The sequence below is a fragment of the Theobroma cacao genome, chromosome 5 (genome assembly GCF_053813885.1).
Source record: "Theobroma cacao isolate CCN51 chromosome 5, ASM5381388v1, whole genome shotgun sequence".
NCBI classification, from domain to species: domain Eukaryota; kingdom Viridiplantae; phylum Streptophyta; class Magnoliopsida; order Malvales; family Malvaceae; genus Theobroma; species Theobroma cacao.
In genome coordinates this window covers 40,769,106-40,780,435 of record NC_142643.1, presented here as the reverse complement: position 1 = coordinate 40,780,435, position 11,330 = coordinate 40,769,106, and the positions used below count along the sequence as shown (strand labels likewise).

The 11,330-nt window shown below is 33.5% G+C and overlaps 1 protein-coding gene and 1 long non-coding RNA gene across 2 annotated transcripts; both read left to right on the top strand.

Annotated features, from left to right (window-relative positions):
* Positions 1–5,751: 5,751 nt before the first annotated feature.
* LOC18599599 (growth-regulating factor 4-like) lies at positions 5,752–10,881 on the top strand. Its single transcript, XM_018122301.2, has 4 exons — positions 5,752–6,010; positions 7,038–7,392; positions 9,947–10,353; positions 10,430–10,881. Exons 1-4 carry the CDS (start codon positions 5,752–5,754, stop codon positions 10,435–10,437), a joined length of 1,029 nt encoding a protein of 342 aa, XP_017977790.2. The 3' UTR covers positions 10,438–10,881.
* On the top strand, positions 7,430–8,733 carry LOC148762903 (uncharacterized). Its single transcript, XR_016026567.1, has 2 exons — positions 7,430–7,988; positions 8,584–8,733. It is a non-coding gene; the product is annotated as an uncharacterized LOC148762903 (long non-coding RNA).
* Positions 10,882–11,330: the final 449 nt, after the last annotated feature.

The window sequence follows — 11,330 nt, the reverse complement described above, 5'->3', positions numbered from 1 at the left end:
TGATATAAAAAATAATAACTAATGTTTTGACTAATGAAAGTTAATTATAAAAACTTATATTTGACTTAAAATAAAAATACATGAATTTGATTGAACACAATAAAAAATAAATATTTATTTTAAATTTTTTAAATAATTTACTATGCATATTTACAAATGCTTATATATTTGTTTAAACATTTCTAATTTTGTCATTAATTTAATGCTCTTGTTCTATATAATTATCTCTTTACTTCAACTTCTTGCTCCATTTCTCATCAATTCCTTTGTCCTAAAATGTCCCAACAACATTCTTGGTCATAACATGTTTTAATTATCTAAATAAAAAAACATACCTACTTGTTCCCCCCACATAGCATATGAGTTGTAATAAGTCTTGGAGGAGCTACTTTCTTTTTTGCACTTATTAAAATGGGCAAAACAGTTAAGTGACCAAATCTTGGAGACAAAGTTGTTATTATTATTTTGATAATTTAAGAAGAAAAAGTTAATTGAGTACATTTGATGTTTAAGTTTAGTGCTTAAAGAAGTTTTTCATCTTGTGACCCATACAAAACCCACTCTCCATCATTACCTATCATTTTCAGAAGTTTATCATTCTGCTGGTTGTGTGTTGATTAAGTCAAGATGCAAATCAACTAAGACATTATACCCCAACGAGAGCAAAGACCTTGTATTTATATACAGTATTTTCATTTGGATTTAGTTGTTATATTTTTGAGAATACGTATAATTTTTTCATAAAAATACTACGGGTACCAAGAAATAATAATAATAATAATAATATGTAAGTGTGGTCTCACAAAGGGCTTCAAGGAGCAATGATGGTTGCTTTGAGAGTTGGGTTTGGCCTTAATTTTTAGGCATAGCCATGATTGAGTTTTAGGGTATTCTCGTACGGACATTTAAAAAAAAGAAGGGCCAGTGTGTGTGAAAAGTGTCTTTCAAATGTTTTTTTGCGGTGGATGGAGGGCAGGAGTGTGAACCAGCTAAGCTTTTAACTCTTTTAGGGAGGAAGAGGAGGCTTACTCTCACACTCATTTTGATGCCTTTTTTTTTTTTTTTTGGGGGGGGGGGGGGGGGGGGGGGGGTGTGGTGGGTGTGTTTTCCTTTCTTGTGTCTCTTCACGTGAATACGTGGAGAGAAAGAGATCTAACATATTTCAGTGAAATTACATATTCAGGAAAAATTTCAGACGTGATGAAGCTTCTTCAATGCTCTTTAGTCTTTACCTTGCCTCACTTTTAGTCTCTTTTCTCTTTTTGATCAGCATTCGCCACATAATTAAAAATAGCTGGCTGCCTGCCTGTCAAGTATCAACATGCAAAACAATACACTATGAGTGCATGCATTATTTAGCAATACCCCGAAACTTCTTTTTCCCTCTAGCTTGGTTCTAACAAGTTGCTTCGAATTCCTACTGACAGGCATCCACACAGGCAAAGTTTGTTTGCTTTTTTAATTATTATTCATACATGAGCATATTTTGGCATCTATAAACGAAAATTTAATATATCAATTAATTATATTCCTTGAAAATTAATCTGAAGTATCCAGCAGCTAGTAATAGACTGTCAATGGTACTACGAGGTAGATTGCAACTCTTAAATAACTGAGACAGAATTGATCAGTAGGGTATTAGTTACTTTCATGTAGTTTCATAAATTCCACATAGCATATAGTAGTTTATTAACATTTGGGTTGGCAGAGGTCAATTAATCGGCATAGAAGAGTAACTGCATATGGCCAAAATTTTATCCCCTTAGAAAAATTTGTCTATTTAATGAATTTATGATATCTGGCAGAACTAATAATATTAAAAGCAACTTTAAAAACCAAGGCAAGTGTGATAAATTCTATGCAATAATAAAGTTCACACAACCTCTCCAAAGATTCCAAATTTGAGAGAAAAAAAAACATGTACAGTTAAAATACTAGTATTAGGTTTCTCTCCTTTAGATCTTATCCATGAGTTTTCTTCTTTTTATTTTATTTATTTTCTTTTATCAGAAAATCGTGCCTCCTCCTGGTCCTTATATCTGTCTCATTATATCATTGGGAGGGTAAAAGAAAATGAATCCCCCTTCTCCTCCTCCTCCTCTTCCCCAAAGAACATGTGAGAGTGGGTCCACACTTTGCAAAATTGTCTGTAAAATGTTGTTGGTTTACCTCATTCTCAATCGCATCTGGATTGCACTGTAGGTATAGATATAAATGGCACCCAAAGAATGCTTTTGTCGCTTTTTTTTTTTTTCTCTTTCCTCCTAAAACTAGATAGATGTGTATACATTTTTATTTATTTTAAGATAGGAATATTTTTGTTCTCTTTTGTTCAGATTGTAGGATGGCTCCAAACCCATGAGTGGTGAAGGGTCAATTTCTATACTTCATATCAGTTTTCCATTGACTCCAACTTAAGTTCAGGATGAAAAAAAAAAAATTTGCTGTCATTTTCACAGTAGAAATCTTCTTCCTTTCTTTAGCATTTCAGATTTAGACAAGGATTTACATACACTTTAGTCTCTATATCTCTATTTGAAAATAAATGGGACAGATTTAGTTGTCATTTACACTACCTCCCTCTTTGATTTATTTGTTTATATGCTTTTTTTGAGACTTAGTCTTGTAGTAATAATTTAGAATCATGTGAACAAAAAACCAAAGAAAATAAAGGCCCTGTAGTTGCATGATAAAGATTATAAAAAACTCAGACATGCATTAGATAACCCAACAACTACTTGGTACACTTTTTACCTTTTCCCTTTAATGAAATCTACTAGTTCATTATCTCTTCCTCAGGCTTACCCTTTCCTTTATTATGCGGGGTAATATACTGGTAATTATAAGTTTGATCTTTCAACAATTTCTTGGAGCAATGACAAATTACATCATAAATTTTAAAGTAAATATATGTTTGGGCTACCACTTCATTGTTTGAAATGACAATATAATATTAAAATAAAATATGAACTTTTACATGTAAAATTCTCTTTGTTTAACAATTTAATATAAAATCAGACCAAATTTACATATTTGATAAGACTTAAATAGGAACAAAAAAATAAAAGAAAGTGAAAAATTCTTTGATATTTTATAACCCAAAAAAGATTATTATAAAGAAAAAAAAAATGTGGTGCTAAATTCAAGAAAAATGTGAGGGGGGTGGTCCATGGAATTTATGAAGACGCAGTCCCACAACACAATGTGATGCAAAACCCCAAAAAGCATCAAAAGCTGTGGACCCCACCTTGTGTTATTGGCTTTCTTTTTCTCTGATGGCTGTGAGCCCCACCATAGCATGTCACCTAGTTTCCGGCAACCAACCGGTTGACTCACCCGGATGTTAACCGGCTATCTCCGGTTGCTGGGCGCTGGTTGGTGGCTTTGGGCCTATGGTCCAGCCCATCACGTGTGGTTGCTGTCAGGTAAAGAGGTGGCAGCGGGTGGGTGAGGGGACAAATGATTAGGGTTTTCAAAGATTTTTTGCTAAAGTTACTTGTTGGTGTACTAGATTTGGACAGGTCACCCTTTTAAGGATGCCCTTTTTCATTAATCTTTCATAGCCACGTTCAAATTCTGTTAGTAATTTTAAAAACTCAATCATTAATGTATAAAATTAAGAAATATTTTGATATCACACACACATACAAAGATATTAAGGAGAAAAGAGTTTTATTATTTTAATTAAAGAACTCAACTTAAATTTATGATTTAATTTATGTTCATTCAATGTATTACTATAAAACTCCTTTAGAGCCAATCGAAGTTTGCTGGGCAATGGTTCCTTGCCCATCTGACAAGGGAATTTGAAAGCACATCCTAGTACCCGGTTTAAAAGACCAAATTCAACACTCAATCATGATGCTCTACTGTACTATCAAAATCTTTCATCAACTATTATTATTATTATTATTTTCCTTCGCTGATTCTATTTCCATTGCTACTTAGATATACGAAAAAAACTATTTGAGTGTAAAATAATTAAATGTGAAATTTTAAACTTAAACAAGACAACTTTATTCATACCTTTGGTGATTTGTAAGTTGTAACTTTGTGGAAAAAAAATAGCAAATGCCTTGTCTTTTATACCTAAAAGAAGTACCATGTTGCCTTTCTTATTCATACCTTCTTGTTATCTGCTTCTTCCAAATGCCCACAGTGGAACTTTCCAGCTCTACTCACCGCAAGAGTCTTTTTTTTTTTTTTGTTTCTTATTTAATAAAATACCGAAAGAGGCATTTTTACAACAAGATTATTTATTTAATATAAATTAACTAATTAAAAAACTATAATCATTTTATTCAAATGGTCTAAGCATGTTTATATTTTGACTCTACCTCTGATTAACAATGGATAACTAATATTATCAAGCAAATTAAATAATATTTTTTACACATATAACTCAGTTGATGGTTCCAACCCTCAAAATTAGACCTAGATATACAATTCTTGGAAGAAGAGCTGCCGCTGCCAGATTCCAATTAAAAATTTGTCATGACGCCTTTTATTATTTTTTTATAAAAAATATAAAAAATTAAAACCATATAACAAGAAATAAAAAAGCATTAATCAAACTAAGTTGGATTCTTTCTTTCATTATGTTATGGAAACTTACAAAATTTACAACTACAATTGAGGTGCATTTGATTGCAATCATCTTCAATGAACTGCTAAATAAGGTACAAGATTCCAATAAAAGATCTTAATAATGGAGAATTTATTTTTAATTATTATAAAAGTAAACTTAACCTTAATAAGATTATTACATATGATATGTCATGTTGTGATTTGTCCGAGATTAAAATTTTTGTATACAAACACTTATACCCTTCTAGGCTAGGGAATGAGTAAGAACCTTCAAAATTGAAAAAGGTCATATCTTTTTTAAACATAATTTCCTTATTTGCTTCAACCTTGCCAGCCAACTTAAAGCTGTAGTGGGTCCCTAACCCATTAAAAACCCACACCCTGACAATAAAAGAAAAAAAAAAAACCTCAAGTTTAAGAAAATTAAAATTAAATAAAAACCTGAAAAATAAGAGAAAAACCCAAAGAGTAAAAATAAATTTTTTAAAAAATTTGTCCATGTTTTCTCTTTTCCACATTTGACTAGTTACCAAAAACTCTTCTCACACATCACTTCATCTTAAGACAACACTGCCTCTTCCCAACAACAACTCTCGTTCAGACACCGCCTTCGTTGAGGGACACCTCCTTCCTTACCATTACTGAAAAGAAAAAGAAAACAACTTAGTTAATTAATTAAGGGTATAATTATTAATGTAACCATGGGTTAATTAACCAATAATTAGCTAAGCATTATTATTAATTCAAAAAATAAATATAACCCAAAAAAAAAAAAAGAAAGAGAGAAAAATGGTTTTGTCTTCCCCAATAAAATGAGACCAAACTTAGGCTTTGGGGATTCCTTCTCAGAGACACTGCCCCCTCCTTTTTCTCTTAACACACATAGCAAAGCAAAGCAGAGATATATATATTATAGATAGGCAGAGACTTTGTGACATAGTAATACAAGAACAACAAGTATGTTTGAGACAGAGGTTCTTGTTGATCTATGTCCCATGTTTTTCTTCTTCCTTGTCTTAAAAACATGTTCCAGTTTGTGGTTTTGAAAAGCTTCTAAAGTTGGAAAAAGTGAGTTACAGGAATAAAAAAGAAAATAGTGAGCAAAGCCTTTTTGAAGTATTTATATATTTATATATACTAGTTGTCTGGGTGGTGGTCGTGGAGATGAATAATGGTGGTGGTGGTGGTGGAGGGGGCGGTGGAGGTGGGGCGGGGAGTGGTGGTGGTGGGGGAATGGGGACAGGTGGAGGGATGATGGCAATGAGGTCATCACCATTTACAGTGTCACAATGGCAAGAACTGGAACATCAAGCTTTGATCTTTAAGTATATGATGGCAGGTTTGCCTGTGCCACATGATCTTGTGCTCCCTATTCAGAAGAGCTTTGAGTCCATTTCTCATAGGTTCTTTCACCACCCCACCAGTAAGCCCAAAAAAATTGTTTTTTCTTAACTTCTTTAAAACCCTCTCTCTTTCTCCTTTTTATTATCTTTTTAAGATTTGATGTTTTGATTTTTTTCCCCTTCTTTTCTGGGTGTATTTTGTATTGATTTGAGGAACCTTGTTAGTGATTGGGTGTGTCTTTTTCTTTTTTCTGGTTTAAGAGGAATTGGGAAATTTTTTCTTTCTCTATTTTTCTGTTTTTTTTTTTTTTTTGAAAAGCATAGGCAATCATAATCAGACTTTTTTTTTTTTGGAATTGTTTTGAACTTTTTTCTTATTTTTAATGGGTAAAAGATAATCAAAATAAAGAGATTACTCATTTATTAGAAGTGATTTTCCCTTTTAATGGATTTTAAGATAAAGTTTTTGATATAGATGTTAGATGAGTAGATATTATTTGATGTTTCAATGGATGTTTATAGTTCCAATGGATAGATTGGGAAACATTCCTTTTACCAGCTAAATTAATTGACTTTGATAATAGCAGTTGGGGTTTGTGGGTAGTCTCTTTACTTGATCATTAAAATCACGTTTCAAGGACAAAATTGGACCCTTTTGCTATTTTTCTCAAATTTCTTACAGATAAATTCCAAAACAAATTTTCTATGTTTCAATTGGTTTGCCTTTTTTGTTTAAGTAGGTTTCTTGTGACCATTATCTTCATGGATTTTATGCTGATATTATGGATTATATATATATATATATACATATACTTTTTTTTATAGTAGTTTATGCCAAAAGATTCTTGTGGCTGATGCCAAATACTTTTCTTCTGTATTTCTTTAGTCATCCATGTGATATTGTTGATGTCTTAATCATCAAGTGTTTTATCACTTTTGACATTTTTTATTCATATTCTGATACTTATGATTTATAGAGTTATATAACGTTATTGTTTGTTGTATTTTATTTAACTTGGAACATAATTTATTCATGTTTTTGTTACACCTGTTCATGTTTGTTCATGAAAACCTTGTTATAAATCAGAGTTGAGTGTGATTTTGCAGTGGGGTACTGTTCCTTCTATGGAAAGAAGGTGGATCCGGAGCCGGGACGATGCAGGAGAACCGATGGCAAGAAATGGCGGTGCTCTAAAGATGCGTACCCGGACTCCAAGTATTGTGAGCGGCACATGCACCGTGGCCGTAACCGTTCAAGAAAGCCTGTGGAATCACAAACTATTACACAGTCATCATCTACTGTGACATCACTGACTGTTTCTGGAAGCAGTGGCGGCACTGGAAGCTTCCAGAACCTTCCGTTACATGCCTTTGGTAGTACACAAGGCACTGCTTCTGGAACCAGTCAGTCCCATTATCATATGGAGTCGATCCCCTATGGAATCCCAAGCAAAGATTATAGGTAATTCATTTTATGTGTTAAGTTTCACATAATTTCATTCTTTGCTCATAATAGAAAAAATTGAACTCAAAACTGGATTCCATTATTATATTTCTTTTCCATTTTCAATAAGTGAGCATAAGAAAGGTTTGATGTTAAAGTTTATTCTCTTTTGTTTATGGTAATTTGTAATTTTGCTCCAATGTTTTTTTTTTGAATTTCTTTTTGGAGCATTAGATTGTTAGCCTTCTCAGTTTGTAAATTGTTGAAAATACGCTTTGTGGTATGGGTTTTGGATTTTTTAGCCGTTGTACTGATGTAAGATATATTGTTTGTTGGGCCCATATCTGTTATATTGTGTGGTAGGAGTAAAATTGCAGATTCCTGCCCATTTGGGTAATGGAGATGTTGCAGAAACTTTAAAAGTTTCTGTTAAGCTCAGGGTTCTGGGCCCTGGTGTCCTCAAAGATGGATGATAAAATCAGTAGTGTCATAGCAGAAATTTGTTCTTCGCTGACAGTTATTCTTTTTTGGTCCGGTTCTTTGCTTTTGTTTTCTCCGTGAAATTCGTTTTGTTGTCTGACGGCCATGAGAAATTGTCCAGAACATACTACTGGGTGAGAAATTATCCACTCATTCTGTTTCCGTCTAGTGGGATAGATACTCTTTTTTTTGCAGCATTTGATCCAAGGATTACCTAAGATCTGCTAATAGAAGGGAACTACTATTTGTCTTCCAAATTTTATAGCATTTCAAAACTTAGTTTCTCAGTGCATGGATATATACATGTGTTTTATTTTTACAACCTAAGCTTATAGTTTATCATTGTAATTAGTTGTTCCTCATGGTGTTCAAAACTTGTTCTCCAAAATGAACTTCAGAAAGCTATAGAATGTTAAATTTGCAGCTAATCTAGTTCTTATTGGGCCCATTGATGATATAATGTAGTACGTTTTATGTTGGAATACTTCCATGATGTGGGTGATGGATAGGTTCCTTGAACTTTTTAATTTTCTGCAATTTCAGGGTTTGGGGCCCGTATGTCCATTAGGACAGCGTAGAATTCCATTGTCACAGTAGATTGTGTTTTTTTACGGTCTTCTTTAGAGTCTGTTTCTTTGCTTTCTGTTTTCTCTGTTTAATTCCATTGCAGAAATCTGACATGCATTCTGAACTAGTGGCATATTGACCCTCTTTGTTTTCTGTCAAAAGGGAAAGATGCGAAAGGTAGAATTTGCATTTAGTGGTGTTGCTGGAACCTTGTATATGACCTGCAATCTTTTGAAGAAAATGACAGGGTATCCTGAGTCTGAGGTTGTAAAAGATAGCTATACAAAGTGTAACAACTCTGTCTGTACCCGTGTTTTACTTTCTATGATATCGTAAAAGGACTTAGTAAATCATCTGTTTCTCAAATTACTTTTGCCTGCAAATTTGTAAGTATTCTGTTTTTTATTTTCTTTCCTGGTTAAACTTGTCATTTCCTTCTTTATCTCACAGTTCTTCACTGTTGCTAGGTTAATTCTTGAGCTTGAATTTTCTTTCTTCTCCTTTTATTATGCTTTCCTGTAACTGTAATTCTTAAAAGCAAAAGCTGTTCTGCTTTGGAATTAGCATTTACTGTGTAACACTGTTAGCTTTGCAACAACCTAGTTTCTGATAGTCTTTTATTGCAATGGCTGCAAAAATGCTTGAGGAATTGAATAATTTTCTTGTTTATTTGGTTGGTCTAAATGCTCTGGATTCTGAAAACATTGTAATTGGATGGCAGAGGTTTCAATATATCCATGTCATTCCATGATGTCTATGCAGTTAGACAGTGCAGATTCATTTAATTCTGTCATTTTCTCTAGCACATATGCTTGACTTCTTGAGTCTTCACCTGTGATGTTATTATCATTTCAATTCCATAATTTTTTTTAACTCCTACTTTCTCCTTTTTGTGGAATAAGTTTAGACTGTCTCTTTGTAGTGCCTTCATATTACATAGCTCCTACATCCTAAATTCTTATAAGTTCAGGCTGCTAATGCATTCTGATTGTGCAGAATTTATGTTATTTTAGTCATTTATACTGAGTTTCATGACATTTCACTATTTCTGTTCTATTCATCTATTGCTTGGATTCTGTCATTTGTCCTACCTTTATTTCTCTGCTGCATTTCGGATAAGTGTAAGACTGCCTCTGTGCTATACGTGCATGTCTTATGTCCCTTAAATGATTTCTGACATAATTTAACTGGATTATGAGAAGGATGCATCATAGTTGGTGATGCAATATTGAAAAAAGCTCGCCATGGAATCCTTGTCTTTAATAACATCTTCATAGAGATACATTAGAATGAATTAAATGATCTTGTTCTCCATTTCTGTCTGATGATGTTGGATGTTTTTAGTTTTGTGTTTTAAAATGCATGGTTATTGGTGTAATTATTTTTTCTAACTGGTATGCTGAGTTTACCAGCATGTCAATTTGTTAAATACCTCTTGACATTTAGACCTTGTTTCTTCATATGAAGATGTGAAGCTGGTTAACCATATTTTATTGTCTTTCACTCAATTCATTATAACTCACAGGTATCTTCAAGGACTTAAACCTGAGGTTGGTGAGCATAGTTTCTTCTCTGAAGCTTCAGGGAGCAACCGGAGCCTCCAGATAGAAACTCAACTGGACAACACATGGCCTCTTATGCAATCTAGAGTCTCCTCGTACCCTCAGTCAAAATCTAGTGGCAACCCCATCTTACAGAATGATTGTCCCCAGCATTCATTTTTCAGCAACGAATTTAACTCTGGAGAACCTGTGAAGCATGAGGGTCAATCTCTTCGACCTTTCTTTGATGAGTGGCCTAAACCCAGGGACTCTTGGTCAGCTCTTGAAGACGAGAGATCCAACCAGACCTCGTTCTCAACAACCCAGCTATCCATATCCATTCCAATGGCTTCGTCTGACTTCTCCACAACTAGTTCTCGTTCTCCACACGGTGAGTCTCAAACTGCATAGATATTCCCTCAGATGTCCAATTTTTGTCTAAAACTTGCCTTGGAATTATGCTGCAGATAGTTGAATGAACAGAATCCGAGAATTCTGGAACTCTACTAGAGAAGGCCCAGACAAGTTCTAGCTACTGGACTAAAATATTGTACCCCTTGATGATTTTCGTTTACCTCTGTTGTTCTAGAACTGTGGGCTTTCAGCATCACTGTCTTGTGTATTAGTTCACTGCAAGGTTCAGGTTTTAGGTATAAAATAAAACAAACCCTAGCAGGTAACTGAAAAAAATCCAGAACATTGCAGTTTGAGTTGAAAGAAAGAGCAACAATTTTCCTGCATGGATTTTATTATTTACATGGTAAAAAATTACAGCTAGCTTTAGAAATCTGAAGTTGTTGGTGGTTGTGGCCTTGTGCCTGTTTTGATGTGTAGTTTGCTTATTGCAGTCATTTTGCTTAATGAAATACCATTAAGCTTATGCTCAATGATCATATAGACAGTCCAAGTAAATTCTTCATTGGTGGAGTTCTACTGCTCCAATCTGAGAGTTCTATATCTCAACTTCACACCCATTTTTACCAGTTTGAGCAAGTAAGTCCAAGTGGTTGTATTAGCGTTGAATTTTCAACTGAGAAATCAAGGCACAAGACAAATATACACATTGATTTAACACAACTCTTTAAGTAAACAATGAGAGTGGGAAAAACCTGAACATTTCTGGACAAAGATGCGATTGAAGCAAGTGTGTTGTGCTTAAATAGAGTTGCTTTAAATTTCTTTCCTTCTTTATGGTGTTTAATCCATGTGTTCATTTGTTTGGATGCTACAGCCTGTTGGTAAAGAAATTAATGCTACAATTAAATGCTAAAAAATTGATTTATACTTTGTATTTTTATGATTTTTTAGCAGTGATTAAGAATTTTACCTATGTTTAGTTCAAACTAAATGATTTATTACATTAAAATA

Bases quoted from the DNA above. Each gene is read 5' to 3' on its own strand.
- LOC18599599 (XM_018122301.2), top strand. From the start codon at position 5,752: ATGAATAATGGTGGTGGTGGTGGTGGAGGGGGCGGTGGAGGTGGGGCG. The intron at 6,011-7,037 runs GTAAGCCCAAAA...GTGATTTTGCAG, and splicing joins GTTCTTTCACCACCCCACCA to TGGGGTACTGTTCCTTCTAT. The intron at 7,393-9,946 runs GTAATTCATTTT...TATAACTCACAG, and splicing joins ATCCCAAGCAAAGATTATAG to GTATCTTCAAGGACTTAAAC.